Source organism: Centroberyx affinis, unplaced genomic scaffold (assembly GCF_046629955.1).
Source record: "Centroberyx affinis isolate AG114_WGS23_722 - 3 ecotype Tasmania unplaced genomic scaffold, CSIRO-AGI_Caff_v1 ptg001058l_1, whole genome shotgun sequence".
Lineage (NCBI taxonomy): Eukaryota > Metazoa > Chordata > Actinopteri > Beryciformes > Berycidae > Centroberyx > Centroberyx affinis.
The window spans coordinates 559228-581711 of NW_027279609.1; the positions used below are offsets into that span (position 1 = coordinate 559228).

The following is a 22484-nucleotide window of genomic DNA, read 5'->3' on the forward strand; positions in this document are numbered from 1 at the left end:
AAATTTAAGTGATAGGAATAATGTCCTTGGGTATAACAGCAAGTTGGAGAATTGTGCAGCGTTGGCAGAAGTTTGTGCCCTCCGAGTGCCTTCTAGTTTTAAAATGTTTTTACTCTAGTCTACTTGCCAGACTAAGTTAGACTAAGTAACACATACTTATTCCTTAGTGATTTCTCTTGAGATGTAGGCAGATAAGGTGGATCTTCCCACAAATATTTAACTGATGAATGTGCTGATAATTACATGTTCATAGAACTACATTAAGTTAAGTATAGCTCCTGCCACACGAACTTAAGCATATGAACAACATTAAATGTAAGATAAATGCAAACGTCTTAAAGGAAACATAAGCAAACAATACATATTGAGACAAAAGTGCAGATAGGTAATTTTTATTTGTGGGACACATGTTGAACATCACTCAAAGAGATTGCATGATATTTTTCATGAGGCACTGTAGAATACAAAACCAATAATAAATTATAATAATGTTGTTTGTACTGTGTCACTTGGTAGCCTGAAAAAAGTGAATATGATTTTACACCTTCAAATCAGTAAAACTGGTTTTATATAAGCCAAACCTGCGGTGGGAAATGTAAGATGGAACGCCCAATAATAGAACCTGGGTTGGTTTGATTTGAAAAGATGATCCCAAACAAGACCTGCATGGGTCAAAATTTGAGTATGGACACAGTGTCTCGTCGAGGTGGCTTTGGCGGCTTGACACCAGACAGGACCTCTTTGGCATACTGGGTATGGTGGAGACCAACGTCCCGAAGAGCCTGCTCAATCCGCACTCTTGGGTCAGACACAATCTAGATAACAGATGTAAAAATTGAACAGTGAGTAAAACCGTTATATGTACTTTACAGACTACACACGGTCACATCCCATTTCATTTTATGGGCTACCATGCATTCCACAGTTGAACCAAGATTAGTTACTAATCCCTCATGGTTTGCGATTGGAGAAGAAGATTAGTCACTGCCTGCATTACACAATATCCAATCGCTGAACTGATGTGTTCACCACAGTGATGACAAAACATCCCGGACACGCACACAGAACACTGATTGACTGGGTGGCCTTGAGAGGCAAGCTGTGTAAAGGTCTCTAAAATGAGGAAAGTTAGTCAAACATTGTTTTGATCAGCCAACAGCTTGCATAATTCTCTGTACTGGGTCATTTGTCAGAAGATAAAGCGAAAAATCATACACTGCTGCATCTAACAAAGGCAACTGGGGAAGAAGCCATGCAGTCTCATAACCTCAGGAGCACAGAGACGGGATATGGGGCAAATTACCACCAGGTCACAGTGCTTTAGTTAATGTGAGATCATGAGAAGAGAAGGTAAAGGTTGTAGGAAGGTAGATCTCACCACGCCTCACCTGTGTGTCTGTGTATGTGTTAATATTGTAGAGGGGTTTTTGGAGCTCAAACTCTTTATTTACATCCCCCTGCCGGCTCCTCCAAGCCTCTGTATCTCCCATCATCCTCTCTGGGTCAGCCTCCGCCACCACCGCAACCTAAGATAAATAGGAAAAACATTTATATAGTGATAACGTCCAATTGTATTCTTACTTACTGCCAAAAGGTGGCAGTGATGCCCCAACTCGGTTAAGGAGAGTCCAAGTCTTCCCCAGTGGGTCATTTTAACTGACAGACCCAATCAGTGCGGCTGATAGCGCTGAGGGCAGATAATGATCCACCTGATTTCTGAGAGCCTCCAAACGATTCTGTCTCTCTTCTTCTTCTCTCTGGCGCTCCAGCTCCCGCGCCTCTCTCTCTCCCCTGCGCCGCTGCAGCATCTCTTCTCGAAACTGCACCCTGAGGGGAGCACAGAGGGTGAGGACATCACACCTAACAGCCCTCCTCTTCCTCTGCCACCGCCATCACCACCATTACCTATCTCTCTGACACAGCCGGCCCTCGGGCTGGAGAAGTTTTTATGAAGCTGCCAGAGAGCAGCTCCTCTCTCATCGGCCGTTTCATCTCTCTCTCTGACCCTCTTGATCCCCCTTCTCATACCTGCCTGAGTTCAGTCTCATGCCCAAAGTCTCTGGTGTCAATACCATCAATAGTTGGTATCAACAATACCAGTCTGTGAAACGCTAAGCAAGTCAGACCAAACAGAGATATTTCAAAGCAGAGGTTAAAGTAATAATCTGTGACTTTTTCTTAGGAATACATTTCCGTTTTGCTCCTCTATCGCAGAATGATACACTATACTGATTCAAACTATACCCAGTTCATGAAAGCTTTTACATTTGCTACATTTACTGTTCTAAACACAGGTAGGTCTTTCCAGGGAAAAATCCTCTGGCACACAGCAAATGATGTATTTTATGTTACCAGAGGTAACATAAATAAATAGAAGAACTCAGCAGTTAGGATGAGCAGCAATAGCCACCATGGATGAACAGACAACAAAAGAGCACCACCTACGGAAACTCAAACTTCAACTGAAACTCCAAGGAAAAACACGTCACAGAACTGCCGTTTGATTCACAAATGATCTCTGAGAAGTGCAGTGCAGCAACACCACAGCAGTGACAATAGGCCACCCATAAGCCAAAAGGCAAACACATGAACGTCTTGCCTGCTAAGACAAAGGCTGGTGTTTTAGACCATGTAGGGTTCTGGATTCTCTTTTAGTAACCTTGATGCAGTAAGCAGCAGTGAAAACTCAAGGTCCCATGGTGCATCACTCACCTCTCCTTATCTCTCCTAGCCTGCTCTTCCATGACGCTCCTCAGCTGGGCCAGTCTCTCCTGATCCCTGTTCTCCAGCATCTCCCTCCTCCTCCGCTGCTTTAAATAAAACTGTCTCACCTGGGGGAAAAAAACAAGGTTTACAAAGAATAACTAGAAAAAGTTAACGAAAACAGCAGCCACACTCCCACTAATTTGACTCTCGTGGAACTCTAAGATCTTCATGTCCTATTGATTCTGCCAGTGCAGAAATCAGATAGGTGTAAATAGAGAGAATGAGATGATATTTCAATGTCTGCCAGACCATTGTGCTAAATTATATGGAATCCAATGCAGCCTAAATGCTCTCATTAATCAGAGATTGTCTCAGGTTGCCCATGCTATCCTAGCAGACCCCTGAGGAGAGAGTTAATTAAATGGACACACACATTCTTGTGTTGTTATACCTGTGAGGACTAAATTGATTAATCAAAATACCTAGATAATTGTAACAACATACTCTTTCAATTTGCTCACACCATGTGTGCTTATAACATTTGAAAGAAGCCATTAAATCATCCAGACAGTGTAGTCGCGACATATAATGTGATGTTAATTGTTGGATGTCTTTCTTTATTTTAGAAATAAACTGTGTTTATCTTTCAAGTCTAGAAAGAGGCTGCTGCTATCTTATTAGCTGTACCTGATTATGCAGATCTCTTGTGTAAGAATGCATCAGTACTGTGTTGGATATTGATTATCGCAGTGCGTTGAGAGGCTTTGTGGACATTTGGATCCAAAAAGTACAAACATAGCACACGCACACAAACACACCCACATACACAGTATTTGGTGATATCCAAAGGTGAACAGGTGAGGTTAGAGTACCCATTCCCCATAAACTGATGGCCACCCCTGTGAACATCTACACACAACCAACCTAACCCCTAACCACACACTCTTACACACTAATCAATATAATAGTGATCATGGCACGTGTGTACACCAGTTTGTGAGCAATCCATTTCTCCCTGACAACACGAAACCTTAAAATCCAGGGAGTGTGATCATCATGAGTCTGGGAGCTAATCATAATATCACTGTCTTGGGAAACACACAATTATTACACAGCTTCTAGCCTGTACACACCCATATAAAAACAGTGTTGATGTTAGATAGGCAAGTGCTGCAAAGAGAAACAATGGCAGCATAACATTCAGTGTGATGGACGAGAGGAAGTGTTTACTTTTTCTTTCTGCTGTGACCTGATGGCTGCCTCCTTCTCCTGCTCCCTCTTTAGCCGCTCCTCTTCTTCCTCTTGTCGTCTGGCAGCTATAGCCGCCTCCAGTCTTGCCACTTCCTCCTGCTGGGCACGCCACTGCTGCAGCTACAAACACACACACATACACACACACACACATACACACACACACACACACACACACACATACAAATACACACCAAGGGGGGACACAAAGCAGGTTATTGTCCATCTGCAGCTGTCTTGAAAGACTAAATCACATTGAGAGACATCCAGCTGAGTCCCAGTGCCATTGTGCCAGAGTGTGGTGTGAACTTTGAAGGAGGCGTCAAAACAGCCTCTCACACTCCGTTTGTGTTAGAACACCGCAGGACAAGACAAAGCACTGAGTGGCAAAGAAAACCCCTTGTGGTTAAGCCCTACAACAAACAAGGCTTATTCTAGTCTGGCAGGCACTATAGACTATAGTGTACAGCAACTCAGGTCATGCATTATGCACACAGTTCCAAAAAGTCAGGTTTGTAAAAATGAAAAACAGACTCATTTCACCTTGACGCCCATCCAGTGTTGAAACTATAAACAGGGTTTTGAGCATGTAATGTTTCAGCTCAAATATACAATTAAAATCACAAAAATTATATTTAAAATGCTGTCTTCACTCCCCCAGCTACACATCTGGAAACAGACAGTCTACATATTTAGAACACACACACACACACACACACACACGCACGCACGCACGCACGCATACACACACACAGTCAAACAGTTGCTGGGAAGTGAGTGACAGGTTCGTTATGCAGCAGCCTCCCTGCGGCACGCCGGGTATTAAAGTGTTGCATTCCGACCAGGCAGACAGATTCACAGATCTATCAGTGGAGAGCTTAAGAAGCCCCGTAGGAGAGAACTGCAAATTAACGTGCTCTAACACACATTAGCACCAGCAGTATCATCAAGTCAATCATACTTGATGCCTGCCTGCCTGCCTGAAGAGAACCAACAACTGGCTGTGCCCGTTTGTTTGGGAGAGGATTTAGCGGGACAATCCTGCCTCTAATCCAGTGCCACTTGAAATAGTGTTGAGGTTGGAGACATGACATGCTTCTTCTTTGTAAATCAAACAGTTCTCCCATGTTAAGACAGTGCAGATATTTAATGTATAGACTACTGTAGTGGTTAGTTTACCTTCTTCCATTTGTGTGTGTCAGTATGTAGTGTGCATCTCTGTAAGTTGTTGCTGATTCTAATATTGTCTTGCATTATATTGTTGTGTGAATATATATTTGAAGGCCTCGAACAAGGCACTGGGCCTGTCTAAAAACTCAATAACACATACAGTATATTAGCAGTGTTTCAACAGACTGAAATTTAAAATGCTTTAGTGTGCATCTTTTTCTGCAACATCAATACATTTAAAATGCCAGGATGTTATATTCATGTCTTATGCTTTGTTGGATGAGTCGGCCAGATGAGGAAAATACTAGGCTACTCATAGAGTAAAAACCGAACCATAACACTGTGAGACCTGAGCAATGCTCATATTAAGTTGCGTCAGGGTTTGGGCTTCAGTATGGTGTGTTGAAATTGTAATGCACTGAATATGTTAGCAGACTGACTTTATGTTGCATTTGCATTTTAGCATGTGGTGGATACTGTTGAATTCAGCATGTGAATTATGATCTGCTATGGTCTGATGTACAGTCTGCCATGTGGAGATGTTTTTTTCATTAGTCTGCACATAGCATCCTGCAGGTATTGAGAAATGTTTAGTATGTGAGAAGAAGCAACAGTCAGAGGACAAACGACTAATGAGAAAATGACTTAATTAGTTGCTGCATTGCCATATGAATCCTTGTGTAATGTGTTTTCTCTCTAATTAGTATTAGACTAGATTGGCCTTCAAAGTACATGCTCGATTTCCTTGAATAATGAAATATTGCTAATGCACACTGCTGAGAAAGGTGAGCAAGAAAGCAAGCATGGAACTGTGTCAATACAGATTACATGATTTGTTTCTATGTTTAATATTATACAAAGTCTACTGGTAACTTATGGTCCTTGGCAAAGCATGTCCCCCTAAACTGCACAGAAAGAGTCTCCATACATGGAAAACTATTCACATCTCAAAAACAACCAGCACAAAACAGTTTTTACATCTCTACTGATCGATTGCAATTTTGCGTCACACCATTTCTCAACATGTGAAATGGCTGTCATGGGTAAATTATTTGTTATGTAATCACAAGAGGGTAAAAAATAACATTGGAGAAGCTTTGGGTTTTTTGGAATCCAAGATAACTAACAGACATAATTGCACTATCAATCAAGCTCCGACCTGGCCCAGATAAGATACCTGTGTTTGATGCTGGGAACCTTGAGAGATGGGGTGTATAAACAACCTGTGTGTGTGCGTGCGTGTGTCTCTGTGTGTGTGTGTGTGTGTGTGTGTGTGTGTGTGTGTGTGTGTGTGTGTGTGTGTTTCAATATGAAATATGTAAACAGTCTAAAGTACAGGTGCAGTCTATGGTCACCTAAGGTCACAGGATAATCCGAGCGGTATCTTCATAGCATGGCTCCAGTGTGAACACAGCCAGAGCAGATTGCTGAATTGATTTTGTGTGTCTTTCTTGTTTAGGCAGAGATGAGAAAGCATTTCAGCGAGCACAAAGAGACTAAAATGCTCATTATGTAAAGTCTACAGTAATTTGTCACTGGAATCTCATTTTCCGTGAATTCAATGGGAAATGGGACACCATCCCTTTTCATGGCAGCACAAAAAAAGACTGCAGAAATGTCAGAATAACAAAAGAATGATAGCCTTTTCTATCTGCACACCCCAGCCTGCTCAAAGCCTTTGTTAATTTAACTCTACAGTTAACGTGATGTCTTCTGTTCGGAGGCATGGCAGGGGACTATAATAAGTTTCCATTCCAGGTCATTTAATGACAGACTTAAGATGTATAACAGATGAGCTACCAGATTAGGTATGAACTCATGCAATATGTTTCAGCTAAGTAATCTTGATCCAGTAACATAACTTACGGCAAAGTTAGAGTGGCAAATTGTAGAGATTGAGTGGGGAAGAGCATGTTATAACGAAACTAACAACTGCACCACTCATCTGTGGAACCACTCTACTGCCTGACATTAATGACTTGCGTGATTTACAGAATGTTTCGAGGGAAAAGAACTTATGTCCATTAAGAGGTGGAAAAAAATGAAACCATGCAGTTATGTTTGTATTTCCACAGCCAGCACAGAAAGGAGGCTCCCGAGGTCCCTTTCAGGTGCAGCCCATTGTGGGAGACAAATGATACAGATATGAGCAATTAATTATTCAGAGAGCTGGCAGCTAAAGCACTCTGTGTGGCCCACGCACAGTCTCACCTACCGAGACTCTGCCATGTCCATCAGGCCACCAGAGGGATGAAGTGCTATACTTGGCTTCCCACACAGTACCACTAACGCTCAGTGACAGGGGATCTGCTAACACACTGTGCCTAGAGAGGTGCCGCTTTCACTTGTAGATTGTGATTACTGCAGGGATAATACACAGATCAGCCAAGCATTCGTTAATCTGTAACAGTGGTATTGATATTGCAAAGCGCTCTAGAGAACAGGGACTGAAAAATGAGCTCTCACAATAAAAGAAAGCCTCTTTTCTTGTGTAAATGCTTTTTTCCTTTTCTCTCATGAGTCCCGTCTCCCTCGTCCTGCTGGCCCACTCATCCCCTGCCCACCTGAGCACATTACTATAATGTGCCATCCCTCAGTGCTTTATTTGCTGTTGTGGAAGACACAATACCTCATCAAAGGTGTCTGAGAATGAGATATCTGTGGGAGGCAAAATGAAAACAAGGACAGAATAAAAGGATAGAATAAACAGTGAAACTAAGGACAATGCGAGCTGATTGCAATAGCCAGTTACCAGAATATTGTAGAACAAATAGCAGTGGATTTGGAAGAGTCTGTCTTTCAATAATGAATTGATTGAAATGAAATGAGTTGTATCTCACATATGAAAAATAACTAGCCAGTTATCCTACAATCATCTCTTTCATTTTGTCTTTCACCATCTAGTTAATCAATATTGTGTATCTATAGCCTTGCATCTTCCCTCTGAAACTTAACAAATGCTGTACAGTCATTGATGTTATCCATTTCCAGATGGACGGATCCAGCCATAGCCACAGCCATCTGTGCTGGATGGCCAAGGTGTGGTCCTCAGGGGGAAGCCATGGGCCAGATCTCCAGTCCTGGTCTGTGTGACAGACTTGCCCTTCAAAGCAGAGGGGTTCGATTTGTCTACCGAAATCATTTACACTGGATTTCTTCCCACTGTACTGCACATCCCTGAGAAGAGAGCTCAGTGGGTTGGCAGCACACAGCCCAGTTCCTAATGAGGTCAGAACCAGACCAGCACAGGCCCAAAATCGGCTTTTACCTCCACCAGCAGGCTCTCACCTGACCCTGACCCACGGTGCCACAGAGGAGAGGAGATTTGGAAGGTGGTTATTTGCATAATCACTATGATAGAAAATATAACTGGTAAGTCACTTATGTGCCACACATACCTTCATGGCATACTTGAGTGAGAGTTGGATTAGTAAACTAAAATGTCCCTATGCAATAAAATAAAAAAAAGTGTACCAAATACAATGTTGAGAAAATGTGTTTAAATGAGAGTGGACATCTCAAGATATGAAATATCATGAAATATACATTTTTGTTAGGAGTGACCTGCCAGCTATATTGCAAACCAATGTCAGTCTTCCACCAAAGCATACAGTACACATAATGAAATAGGAATAAAATAAGAGTGTAGAAAGAGAGTTGATTTCAGGGGTGGTGGATAAATCATGGTCGATTCAGGAGAGTTGCTGTGGTGCTGTGGAGGCAGCAGCTGCAGAAACAAAGCATTAAAAGAAGCAGATGCAATGGAAGGATAATCCATCTTGTATCCCCGATGTGTCGCTGTGCTGGGATAATATAGGCAATGGAAGGAAAGATTGGATGGAAACAGGCGTCCATCTGCGGCTCTACAAACACACTCAAATATGCACACACGCAGTACACTCACAGAACATGTGAATGTGGGGTTGAAAATGACTGAGTAACTTAAGACAATGCTTGAAATTAGGTATTTCACAGAAAATTGGTTACTCACACAAATCTAATGTCATGACAGGACATGAGCACACAGATGTGAATAATCAACTACTGTGCACGAATGCAACAAGTGTAAGAAAATTTATAGGTGCCACATGGTTGAGGAACAGAAATCCTGGTTTATTGGCTCTCTTACGGTCATATGGTCTTATGCTCCCACTGTCCCAACTTGCATAAGGACCTGACAAGAGATCCCAGCAGCAACCTTGCTATTTTGTTTCAAAACATACTGCGATGGCTGCTTTTTTCATTCATTTTCTTTAGCTGCTTATTCCTGTTCAGGGTCACAGGGGGCTGCAGCCTATCCCAGCATGCATTGGGCAAAAGGCAGAGAAACACCCTGGACAGGTCACCAGTCGATCACAGGTTAACAGATAGACAAACATAATCACAATCACACACAGGCAATTTAGCGTCTCCAATCCACCTGACCTGCATTTGTTTGGGCTGTGGGAACTGACTGACTGTGCTGCCCCTAAAGCTTTTATGTCCTGTTATTTGAGAAAACTAGCCTGTGAAATACAGCCATGTATCAGTGGTGCTGACCCACACTAATCCTAACTCAGGAGGGCAGGGTGTCTTCTTATCTAATCAGCTAAAAGCCCTTGTGAACCCTCATAACAGCCATGGACCAGCCACAGAACAGAAGTACCACTTGTTCATCAACAAACTGGCAGGCAAAGCTAATTCTGACTTGTACTGCAATAATAACATGGGGATTTTTTCGTGTGAGTAACTTGTTTGTTGTGTGAACTCAAACACACACCCCTCAGAGACAGCTACATCATGTTAGCAAGACAAGGCCATCCTTATTAGCTTGTTTGCATTCACAGCCCATCCCAAGTGGCAGCTAAAGCGTGAGATGCTGGCAGGCAGGCTGGCGTAATTTGCAGTATAGTCAGCAGATATACACGGGCAGGCAGGCAGACGCTGCCGTCTGTCTGGTTTTCTACCGATCTCTCAGAACAACTAACACCTCTACACGCCCTCCTTGTGGACTTCTGAGGAAGGGATAAGGGCAGTAAATATCCTGGAAACCAGTTCCATATTGTCCAAGCCACTAGCAGATGTGAATCAGTGTACCATATAAATAAGAAGTGTAGAGAAGTAGACCATAGAGACTGTATACTGGCTAAGCTGCAGAACAATGAGCAAGTATAATATTAAAGTTATAGATCCAGCTCCTGATGGAATTAAAGATGGGCTGTAGGCACATGACTGTGGCATAACTGCCAACATAATTAAGTGCTTCTTTGAGCCATAATGTCTCATAAGGTTGGAACAGTTTCTGCAGAATGTGACAAATGTTGATGTAAAAGTACACCCGCTGGATAGGATCCTAAGTTACTGCGTACTCTGTGATGCTGCTATGAAAAAGCCTATGACAGACTTCCACTAACCTTGTCTCTGAGATGTGAGCAGATGTCCTGCTGGTGCTGCCGGTCTCTGTGGAGTTCCAGCTCCTCCTGGTGGGCATGCCTGGCCTCCTCCAGGGTGACCAGGGCTCTGGCCAGCAGCTCTTCCTGGTCCCGCTGCCAGCTGTGGGCCACCACTCTCAGCTGTGCCTGGTTGAAGCGCTGCCAGTCCCAGATACGTTCATGCTCCGTCTGGAAGAGCAAGATTGACGGAGAGGTCATTGTCTGCCTGCTGCGTGACACAAAGGCATTATTGAATTTATGAAGTAGTCAGTTTTCATAGTCATTTTCTAAACCAAATAACAGGCTGAATAAGAAGAACACAGTGTGTTTTCATGCTAGAGTCAGGTACTGTGGCCCAAATGGCAGATCCTGCTGTACTGTGTTATATAGCATTGTGCCAAACTGATAGCATGCAAACAGAACTCCATAAAGACACCTTGATGATATGCTGTATACTATAATGACAGCGTGACCAAAATTTACAAGGAAACAGTCTGTGTCAGATCTGGCTGTGGATGTGTTGCTGTATAAAATGGACCTTCTCTCCTGACTGTGAAATGTCCTGAAGGAAAACAGTTCTGTTCTGTGTGAGGGCTGCCTGTAGCTATTCATCATTGTGTCAGAGCTCACAGAGGCAGCATCACTTGGCTGCTTTATTGGAACGGAGGGAATGATATTCATCTATGGGCTAATAGCGGCTAACTGACGGTGGGAAGGCATTAGACGGCTGACTGGTTTTATTGAAAATGAGTGAGCTGACAGACCTGCCAGAGGAACAGAAGTGCCAGAGGCAGTAGAGCAAATCCTGTTTATTAATGCACAACTTTAGAACTTGAGGAAGAACCGTCCATTGTTCTTCACTTACTCTCCCACCCTCTCCTTCACTACCCTTGCCATTTTTGCTCTGTTAAAAGTTTGTGAGCATGGACACACAATGTGTGTGCATGTGTGTGGTGTGTATGCGCGCTTGCGTGTTTGCACATGACATGCATGTGTGTTTGCACACAGGTGTGCATGCATGAAGCCAACACATTACATATGTGGAGGCATCCACTGCAGCGTGTGTGCAGTGCACACTTACAGAAAGCACTCTTAAAGTGGCACAACACTATTAGTTCAGCTGCTGCATCCACATTCCCCTGCAGAGTGCTGTCTCCATGAGGAGAGAGCCGTACAAAAGGGAGAGAATGAAAATGTCTGCCTGGAGCCAGTCAAAAAAGGTTAAAGCTATGAATTATTTCCACTATTGCCATGGAACATTATGAGGGCATTACTATCAAATCCTTGTGGCAGTCAATTGGCCTCCCACATCTTGTTATGATGAGCTCATCAACAGGATCATAACAGACAATAATGTGCCTCAGCCAGCAGGGGGCGTACTCCACTCTTACAGGATGGAGGATAGCGCCATCTGACAGAGATCATCACAAGTTGATTTTACTGCATTCCACACAAGTCTACATATCAAGTGGTATTAGTGATATGTAGCGGCAATGTGATTGGAGTTCATGACTTGACAAGCTAGTGTAAGAAATCAGAAGCATCTTATTCTAATAGCTAGGGATTCAGAGGGCAAAATAAGGTCAGACGTTATCATCATCCAATCAAACCCAAAACTTCTTCTTCTTCTACTTCTTCTTTGAAAATTTATTGGCAAGGTCAGAGAAAGAAACTGAAATGACAATTTCAAAATCAATGCTTATAGGAAGCACAATGTCAAACTCCCAAAAGGGCTCTCTCTCAAACTGTTCTTGTACCCATACTATTGAAATGACCGTGTTAAATTAAAAGTCTGCACAATCAAAGCAGCGGGGCAGCCTTTTAAGCACTTCAGCGTATTTTTTCACTTTGTGCCTTAGGACCTACAAAAATGGGAAAATGTTCAAAACAATGGGCAATGCTGGCAATTGAGGAGAACACAGGAGGAGATTTATCACCAAGGCTTTGAGCTGTTATACTGGACAAACCCATTAACTGCGGTAATATGTCTCCACTGCTATCCAGCTATGAAACAGCACCGTTGTATCTTGCATTGGAATTTGAAGAAGACTGACAACAGCAGCAGAAAATGATGCCATCATCCTGAAATGGAGCGACAGCGGATCTCGGCCAGGCTGCCGAAATGATTGAATGCGGATTGAACTGGATGGAAGTTGAGCAAAAAACTGTTAAGGCTTACACAGTAGCAGCCTCCAGTGCTCTAATTGAAAACCCAACAAAAGAGAAGCTTAGAGTTAAGACATACTGACTCCACAGAAACGAATAGTAATATGACTTCTATAATTCATGTGATAACTATTAGAACTTACAATGGACCCATATGTCTGTATGCATAAGCAATGGCAATTATGTTTCCCCAAACCCATACAAGGGACATATCTGCCAAAAGCATACTGTTGCCAAACAGACTAAATTGACAGGATTCGTCATTCGTCCATTATGTCTAATGGAGCAATTATACAAATCACAGGCACAGAAGTCACTGTTCTACTGGTGGATCATCCTTTGATATTTCAGTTATTCTAAAATCGAAAACTCATCTAAGATCATAAATTTACCTATGCCCAAAAAACAAAAACACAACCTTTTTCCATACACTGACATCAGAACAGTGTTTACGCACTTCATAAATGGGGTTTCGGCAATCCCATCTGCAATTCAGACTGATTATCCGCAGCACGCGAGCCAAACTAATTATGACTAATAGCTGAATTAGGTAGAGTCAGCACTCCATCGACTCTGGGTCTATTTATGGGAAAGTGAAAAGTGTAGAGAAAGAGTTGAGAAACACGGCTCTCCTTCTCACAGCCACCTGAGGCCGAACAACCATACCTCTAAATGCAGCACCCAGCTGGAACTGATGTGAGGACAGGTCTCTGGGTGTGGGTGAGAGAGGTGTGGGGTGTGTGTGTGTGTGTGTGTGTGTGTGTGTGTGTGTGTGTGTGTGTGTGTGCGTGCGTGTGTGTGTGTGTGTGTGTGGTGGTGGTGGGGGGGGTTGTCATGGCAATGCCAGGCAGTGGCGTGAGGGAGTTGTCCACAGCGGGTGACGCGGCATATCCTGCAGCCTGCCGAGCGGATCATTGCCCAGTCTCATCTGTCTGTCTGCTTTGTTCATGCTACTGAGCTACAGTGACCAGGGAGCCTGGGACTCACACTACATGGGTGCTACAGACTGGGAAAGGGGAGTTGCATTGTGTAGTGGAGTGGTGTGTGTGTGTGTGCGTGCGTGTGTCCATGCGTGTGGGCGTGCAAGTGTGTTTTGTGTTTGTGTGAGATGTGTGTATGACAGTCAGAGAGAAAAGCTAAAAGCTCTGTGTGTGTGTTTGTGCCTGCGATGTGTCGACAACATTGTGTGTGAAATGGATACCAGACAGAGAGAGAACAGTCTGAGAGGTCTAACACACACACACACATACAGTGTGTGTGTGTGTGTGTGAGTGTGTGTGAGTGTGTGTGTGTGTGTGTGTGTGTGTGTGTGTGTGTGTGTGTGTGTGTAAATGCATGCCTAGTTGTGTACATGCCTCCCTACTCTAACTTTATTTACAATCTGTACACTAAAACAATTTTCTTTAATGCATTTTACACGCATCATCAAACTATGACAAACTACTGACCAGCTCCTGTCTGGTTTTATGAGGGAAGAGTCTTTGTAGCATGTCCAGGTACAGCGTTCTGCGGTTGGGCATGTCATGAGCGTACTGGCCCACTGTCAGCTGGAAGCGTAGGTGGTCATCTGCACACCAGTCACAGAACCTGAAACAGATTGGACAGAGGTCCAACCCAGAAAATATATGATCACTGCCCTAAAGCAAAACAAAATTAATATTATGACTGTAACTATTTCCTTTCACTTAACATCGCTCGTTGCTTGGGCGTGCACACAATGACAAAATGCATATTATTCATTCAGTTCATAGTGCTGTATAGAGGCCATATGAAAATAAACATCAAGGTATGAATAAACTATGAAACATTGATATAATCAACCTCCTGGTGTGTGTGACTTGACTTGTTCAGCAGCTTGCCTCCCTAGGGAGAGAAATCCCCCTGTGCTGTTATGCTGTCAACGTCATGCTGAGTTTTTCATCTTTCATCCTCATCTACCCTGCTCTCTTTTGGCAAAAATGGATGGGAAATCATTACATTTTCCACATTTGATGAAGGAAGCGAGAGTGTAATCAGAGCGGAGCTTCAGTGGTCCTCAGGCCTACCTGTCCATTCCTTGGAGATGCTCTCGGAGACACTGCAGCCTGCTCTGGTACCTTTCTGACAGGAGGTGGAAGGCCTGGACCAGGGAGTCTTTCAGCTCTGGGTAGGGGCAGTCTGAATCCAACACTTCCTCTGGTATTTGCTCTACATTCACCAGATTGTCTGAAGTACTGGTAAGATAGTCCTGCATAGGACAATATGGTCGTCTTTGAGTGTTTGCCTTTGTGACACAGTGCAGTAAGCAATCATTGAGCTAAAACGTATTGGACGAGGGCTCAAGCTACATGACTATGGAAGTCTAGCCTGGTGATTTGCTGAAAAAGAAGGATATTTTGAACCAGCCCAGAGAAACTTACCTCCAAGACTTGAGCAGTGATCTCTTCCTCCAAGGCCAGGTACTCTGCATGAAGTTTCTCAGTGATGTCATCCTGCTGGTCTTTCACAAAGTTTACCTGGCGGTTAAAGGATAAAACTGTAAGAAAATAGTCCTGGAGTGAGGCCTGGAAAACAGACATGGCAGGAGCACGGCTTGACCTTATGCTGCCAAGGGAAAAGAAAGCAGAATAGGTATGAACTGTCAGATTACCCTTCACTCTGTGAAGCAGTATCACATGGACTAAAATATTCTGGGCAAACGAATTCCACATCTTGTCCTTACTATCAAGGAATGAGTAATATTTTCTCTGATAACCATAATGCTTTGGGGAAGGCTCTCTGATGAAATTCCCAGAGCCTAACCAAATTGGGGACTGTGTAGGAATACACAGAGGAGTCTGGAGACATCATAGCAATCTACCCTAACAACCTCTCCCCCACTAGTAATGCTCTGTCTCCTCAAATCAATTGAATGATCACAGTTATTGGTAAAGCTCAGATATCCCTGTTTTCTCCGTCGCCTGAAATCAGAAACATTTATCATCAGAGTGATTCACTAATAGCGAGTAATCAGTAATTGCGCCCTCCTTATTTCCCCTGATATTCAGAAGGAGAAAAACAGCTTGTTAGAAATGGAGACACTGATGCTTAGCGAATAATTAGATCTGTTTCTCTGTGGTGTTTACAAAAGGAACATAAAGATTAGAGGCAATGGTGGCAGTAGCTACTCTTATCCATACAGATGAAATAGAAGAAGTCACATTCAAAATTTTTGCAAGACCGAATATATGAGATGTGGAGCCCATTGCCAGTGAATCTATAGATGATGCTACAAAGCAGTAGCAAAAAAGTGACTCTTTCTGTCCAACACAAAATGTTATCATTCCAGTGTTGAGTGGTCAGATGGTGTCAACAGCTTTGCTTTGTGGCTCAGCTCTCTCTTTATCATTACGGTCCGATACAAAGCCCACATTACTGCAGTCACTGCACCTAACTGATGGTCAGTCTCATGATCCCTTTTGAGTAAGACCCTGAGATACCTGAACTCTTGCACTTGGGGCTGTTGTTCTCTCTCCACCTAAATGGGACAGTCCGCCTTTTTCCAAGAGAGAAACACAGCCTCAGATTTGGAGGTGCTGACCCTCATTCCGACCACATACACATACATAGCTGTCAAACTGTCAAACTGCTCCAATGCGCATCAGAGATCACAGTCTAATGAGGCCCAAAAGACGACATCATCTGCAAACAGCAGAGATGCCACCCTAATGTTGACAAACTGGACACTCTGCAGACCTCAGCTGTGCCTTGATATCCTGTCCACGAATGTCACAAACAGAACAGCGGATAAGACACATCTTTATCCGAGCCTGACTCCCAAATTGAACAAGCATGACTTAATGCCAAGAATGCAAACACAGTGAGTGAACAGGGGGCCGAATGGCTCGCAGCAGCGGCCCTGACACCCCATACTCCCACAGCACTTCCCATAGGATACCTGGGGGAACATGGACGTAGGCCTTTTCCAAATCCACAAATCACATGTAGACAGAATTAGCAAACTCCATTGACCCCTCAATTATCTGTGAGAGGGTCAAAAGCTGGTCCACTGTTCCACAGCCAAGACAAAATTTGTACTGTTCCTCCTGAATCTCTTTTCCAGTACTGGCTGGAATACAATAGACTAAAGTGCATATTAGTCCTGGACTCTTTGCTATTCACACGCTCTGGTTAAGGCTTAAGAGCCAAAATGCCTCAGTGTTTTGTGGTGGTTGTGTGCCCTTCAGTAAGCTAGTGCAATGTAAATAATCCGTCCTTTTGATTCTTAATTGATGTAGGTGCCGCCTTTACTCCTCTATGGAGATGTTTAATGGAATTCACTTTTTTGGGTTAGGCTGAGCAATGTGATCCCTCGAGAGTTGGAACACACACTCTGGTCCCCTTTTGTAAAGATAGGACCCCCACCCCTGTCTGACAATTCAAAGGTACCATTTCTGAAAACCATGGAATATTGAAGAGACATTTCAATCATGACACCCCAACGATATTGAGAGCTTTCTGCATTTCAGGACTGTGGATACAAACTACAGAAACAAGAGGCAGAAATGAGGTTGCTCGGCAGGGAACCGTCTGATAGAAATTGGGCTCTTAAAGACCAAGGCTCTATGGCGACTTTGTCTTGGTAATAACAGACCTGGATAAAATGGTATTTGCAAATAATTATTTTACAGGAAAAGTATTTGAAAGTCTATTTAGCAAATTTTGTGGTGATTGACAACTTGCCTGATGTTCCTCTAAATTGATGTTGTAAACTTCGCCCATATGACACTAACACTATGATAGTGTTATATACTGCACCAAACCATTCCCAAAGTTTCAGCTTGAAATCAAACACTTATGGCAAAATGTTGGAAACAACATGATAGTGTAGGTTGTCAAAAGCTTCCAGAGTCCTCAGTAGCCAGTGACAGAATGAGGTAAATTTGTCATTATCTTTTACCTTTTGAATCCCTAATGTAGGGCAGCACCTATTAGCACCCATTCACTTCGGTTTAAAGACAAAATGGCTCAGATTAATTTAAAACACAGACAAGTCAATAAAGAATGGAATTGTAATTAGAAGCCTTGATCTGAAAAGCATCCCTCTGATTTGTTGTGAGTAAAAGAGAGCGAGCAAAACAAAGAAAAGTAAAATCAGGGACAAAGAAAAACAGACAAAAGATGAGAAGAAAAAGAAAAAGGAAAGAAGAGGCAGCATGGAGTGGGGCTTCCCTATTGTGGCCATGTACTCAGGTGGGCAGGGGCTGTGTGGGCCAGCATGACTGGCCTGAAAGAGAAGGGGGGGGACCATGGGAAAAAAGCAAGCATGAGTGAACCACACAGGGAAGACAAAATGGCTGGCAGACAGTTCATTCCCCAGTACGGTCTGCTTTCAACGACGTCCCTCCTGCCTCTCCTTAATCTCACCATTCATTTCGAGACCATGAAAAAAAGCCTTTGGGAGTCAAAGGCGGAATTAACTTAAGATGGTGACTTAGGGACTGGGGATATCTAACAAACAACAGATTCACGAAGAGTGAATACAGCCCTGCAACAAGCTGAGACCTTTGTGTGAGCAAGCAGGAGTGTGATTTATTTCAACTCTCTGTTGGATCTGCAGAATAGGCTCTATTATTTTGGTACCTGTAGAGAGCGAGCACAGCAAAGATTCATTGCAGACAGCTTTAAGTGTATTGAAGGGATAAAATACCGCCAAACGGTTCACTAAGAGCCAAGGATATAAGTTGCGAGCTGTATGTTCCTGGCAAGCTAAGGCCCAACTATTCCCAAAAGCTGAACGGTTTTACTTTTCAAACCAGATGCTGTAAAAATCTATATCAATCTATTCTCAGCCAACAACAGCTTATATTGATGTAGCCTTGTGATAGCATCTGAAATCCTGCTACCCTTCTAGAAGCTCAGCTGAGGCCATCGTCTTTATAGAAGTTACTGTGTTTTCCAGCAGTGGACAAACAGACAGGTCTTTATTTCATACCACACAGTTACCTGTTGTAGTACTTGTTCCCAGTTTGATGGATGGGCAGTGAGCGGCTGATGTTGTACTTCACCCAGTCTGAAGCACAGGTCATCCCTGAGCTGATGAACAGGCTCCACAGTGGCGATCCTAAATGCCTCTCGCTCCCTCTCTAGGACCAGTTCTAATCAGCAACACACACACACACGCTAGCATGGTACTCAGAAACACAGTGGAGACTGATGGTGTTAGTGATACTGTACAGTTACTATTTAAATACGGGAGATGTAGCCTACCATAATCTTGAAGTGAGAAGATGGCCGTGTCTGTTCTGCTGTTTGGCCTTATCTGCCCTATAAAATCATGCAGGTCATTCTCGGCCTTCTCCCTGTAGCATGGAATAAGACAAAAGTGCATTACATTACATTATATGTATTTAACTACATTCCCCCTCATTTTTGCATTTGCCGAGTGTAAATAAAAGGAGAGTAACCATAGAAACAAACTTGCCTCTCTCCTATATTGCATGGTGGCTAATGAATGCTAAGGTAGTTTATCTGGCTATATGTGTAGAGTATTGGCAGCAGTAGCACATCTTTATGACTAGGCTCATTACGGAAGCTCACGCTTGTGTACACCATTAACCTTGGGTGGCTCAGACACAGTCATTACGCAGCCAACACGCTGCACCCCAGAGCTAGTGCTGCCCTTCTCACTTCACGACGCATGACACCGTTGGGGCCCAGCCTCTGCCTCAGCACGCAGAGGAAAAAGTGTTACAGCTCCTCCACTCAGTAAAACTATCCCTTCCCTCTCCACACAGCTCTAACCCCTCATCTCTCTCTGTTTCTCTCCCTTTCCTACCCATATTCAATGTCATAATTGAAAGAAAACCATCTTAAATCGCCCATATCCAATTTTACAGGGGCATATTTTCCCCCTGATTCGTCTTTCTCTTTTGCTTTACTTTTCTCTCTTTTCTTTTGCCCTCTTTTTTTTTCACAAGGATGCAGTTTCCTGCCTGGGCTGAATGGGACTTAAGTGGGATGGCTGTGTGGTGTAATTGCAGATTCAGAAAACTGCAGTGGATAATGGGAGGGAGTAATGGGGGGCTCTTACTCAGCCTTTGCCAGCCTGGGGTACTCTCTGCTCCACACCTGTCTGTGCTGCCGGAGTATGGAGCTCTCCTTGGTCGCCTTGGCTGCACACAGAGTCCTCTGAACCTATGAGACAAGGATCAGTGCAGAGCATGAATAAACACTTTCCCGGAAACTGGAAGTTGCACAGAAAAATCAAACAAATCATGTGGTTCCCCAACAGATAATTATGTTTATCTAGACAAATCTAAACCTGAAGTGCTTTGATGCGCTAATTACCTGGATCATTAAAAACATAAGGAAGGTATAGCATAGAGAAAGTAAATTAAAACATTGTGTTGTGGGTTAATGAGGTGGTATGGTATAGCCTGAAACATTAAGTAGGTCATGTTCTTATCTTATAGTCAAGGGTAAATTGTTCCCTCCCTCTCTGCACATCAGGGGAAAATGTTATTCAGGCATTTGGTTCAGTCATTATATGCGGCTCTGTCTTTGAAATATTGACTTTGAGACGCTCATAATGTCAGGGAATTCAAGTGAAACAGTATCACTGTTAAAACATTACAGTAAAATAAACAGCAAATTAAAATAATCAAGTAGAACATACAGGACACGCATGAGGCATGTTAGCAGGGGAGATGGAGGGGGTATAAGTCTTAATCTACTCTCATTTGTTTGCCTTTTTCATCATGAAAGAACAAGACCCTCCTTCACAGCTCTCTCAATGCAGTGCTTCATTGTCCTCTATCAGTGTTTTTTTGCACAGGCCACTGGCTCAGATAATTGTACAATAGAAAACCTCACCTAAAAATACAGCAATTATACAGTGAAGAGTCACCCGCGGGATGATACAATGTGATTCGATGGTGCACTTTCACATTTTTCTGATTTATAATGGGCTGAAGTGCTTTAGTAATAACATGTGGTGTTTTAGTCCTGATGAACAGTATCAAGTGAAAAAATGTGGTAATAAGCAGCGTTAATGCCCCTTGTGTAATTTTGTTTTGTTGCTAAACCTTTAAACAGAATTACACATATACCTCTAATGTTTGTTTAATTTTCAATGTTAAATGATTTTACTGTAGCTACTAATTTCAGTGAATGCACCTCCTAATCCCCTAATACAGATACACACACACATTCCTTTTTACAGTGCTATTAACCAAGGTATCTTATCATGAAGCAACATTTAAAGGTTCTAGTATCTACAGCGGAAAATGCTGCCAGCCCCTTCCTAGAGAGCAAATCTGATGCCGTGCCTGCGGCGACTCATGGTCATTTATTTACCCTCTATCACCATTGGGAGATGCACAGAGAGCCTGCCTTTCAGCGGGGCGGCCGAATGCGAACGTAGCCTGTCTTATCTAGTCCATGCAGAGAGCAGGATTGGAACAAGCCATGGGCAACCGTAATGAGATACTAAAAAGCTCCTGCCACAGTTTACCAATTAAAACACCGCAGGTCTAACAGCCTAATCTCCATTGCCCCTAGCGTTAACTTCTTGCTCTGCTCAGATTCAGAGAGACGGGAGACTATGAACTTCAAACAGTTTTATGGTAGAACCCCAGGCAGCCTAATGAATATTCATGAAACTGCCATTGCTATTCTTTATGGCAGTGATATTTCTGTTCTGCTTAATGTTTTTGGACAAATCATGAGGGTTACGCAATAGACTGTGTGTTTTTTATATGGAATGAAATCCCTTCGTAGAGTGTGTGGGTGTGTGTGTGTGTGTGTGTGTGAGTGAGAGAGAAGGGGAGGGGAGAGAGAAGGAGAGAGAAAGAACTGGTGCTAGGCTGCGACCATTGGAGATGTACTGTTTTATCACTTCACACCCTTAATATCAGAGGTCATTATCAGGCCAAGCACTTCCCAGATAAGCAGGTAATGGTGGGTAATGAAGACTGTTTGCGCTCTGGAAAAACACCTATACTAAAGTGTTGTTGCACATTCTGCTCCATCTGCTGCTAAATCACCATGTTATAAGATGTGAAAACAATTGCTGATGCGATAATTACAATGCTATTACAAGCACAGCCACAATATTGATAATGACCATATCTACCTTCTGTCCAATGACATCAGATTCTTGACGCTTGACTTCCACAACGGCTTGTAGTCTTTCATATTCAGCCAGTTTGTACTTTGAGCTGCCAAGACCATCTTTCATCCGCAGTGTCAGTTTTTCTGCATGGATGAAAACAAATGATATGGTTGAATTAGGATCATTGAAATTGTTGAAAATCTCATCACTTTTGATGTCTGGGGAAAAGTCTTTATGCTGACTACAGCAAAAATAAAAAATAAAAAATAGAGAGACAGAGAAATAGCACATGTTGAGCCCTAATGGATCGTATGGGCAATTCAGTGGGGAAATTTCAGCATGGGGGAGTTAGAGGAGAGGAGCAGAAGGCAGTTTGTTGAGTAGTTCAGCTGTGACTCAAGGGGGCAGGTGAATAAACACAAGCAATGCTGCCCCTGACAACAGCATCAAAGTCTTGACAGTACATTGAGAATTCAGCATCTCATAACATGGGGACTTCAGGTCAAATCTGTTCAAAAGAGCAATGGGCCAAAGGGCCATTAAGTCACAAGTCAGCAATGTCTCAAATCCAATTACCACTGACTTACCCACATCTTCTGCTCTGTAGTTTGTGATGAAGGCACACAGATCCCTTCTACTCATCACTGCAAAGCTGGTGTATATGAATATGTGCATGTTGTATGGTACATGCAAAAAAGAAAACAGTG

General features: G+C 43.1%; 1 protein-coding gene across 1 annotated transcript; it reads right to left on the reverse strand.

Moving 5' to 3' along the window:
• Positions 1 to 473: 473 nt before the first annotated feature.
• LOC139647203 (coiled-coil domain-containing protein 148-like) lies at positions 474 to 22419 on the reverse strand. The gene is made up of 14 exons (XM_071523070.1): positions 22365 to 22419; positions 21799 to 21920; positions 19756 to 19859; positions 18933 to 19024; positions 18669 to 18820; positions 15104 to 15199; positions 14750 to 14931; positions 14153 to 14291; positions 10521 to 10727; positions 3937 to 4077; positions 2713 to 2831; positions 1710 to 1827; positions 1389 to 1526; positions 474 to 815 (listed from the first exon to the last, which is right to left on the reverse strand). Exons 1-14 carry the CDS (start codon positions 22417 to 22419, stop codon positions 672 to 674), a joined length of 1809 nt encoding a protein of 602 aa, XP_071379171.1. The 3' UTR covers positions 474 to 671.
• Between the last annotated feature and the right edge of the window lie 65 nt (positions 22420 to 22484).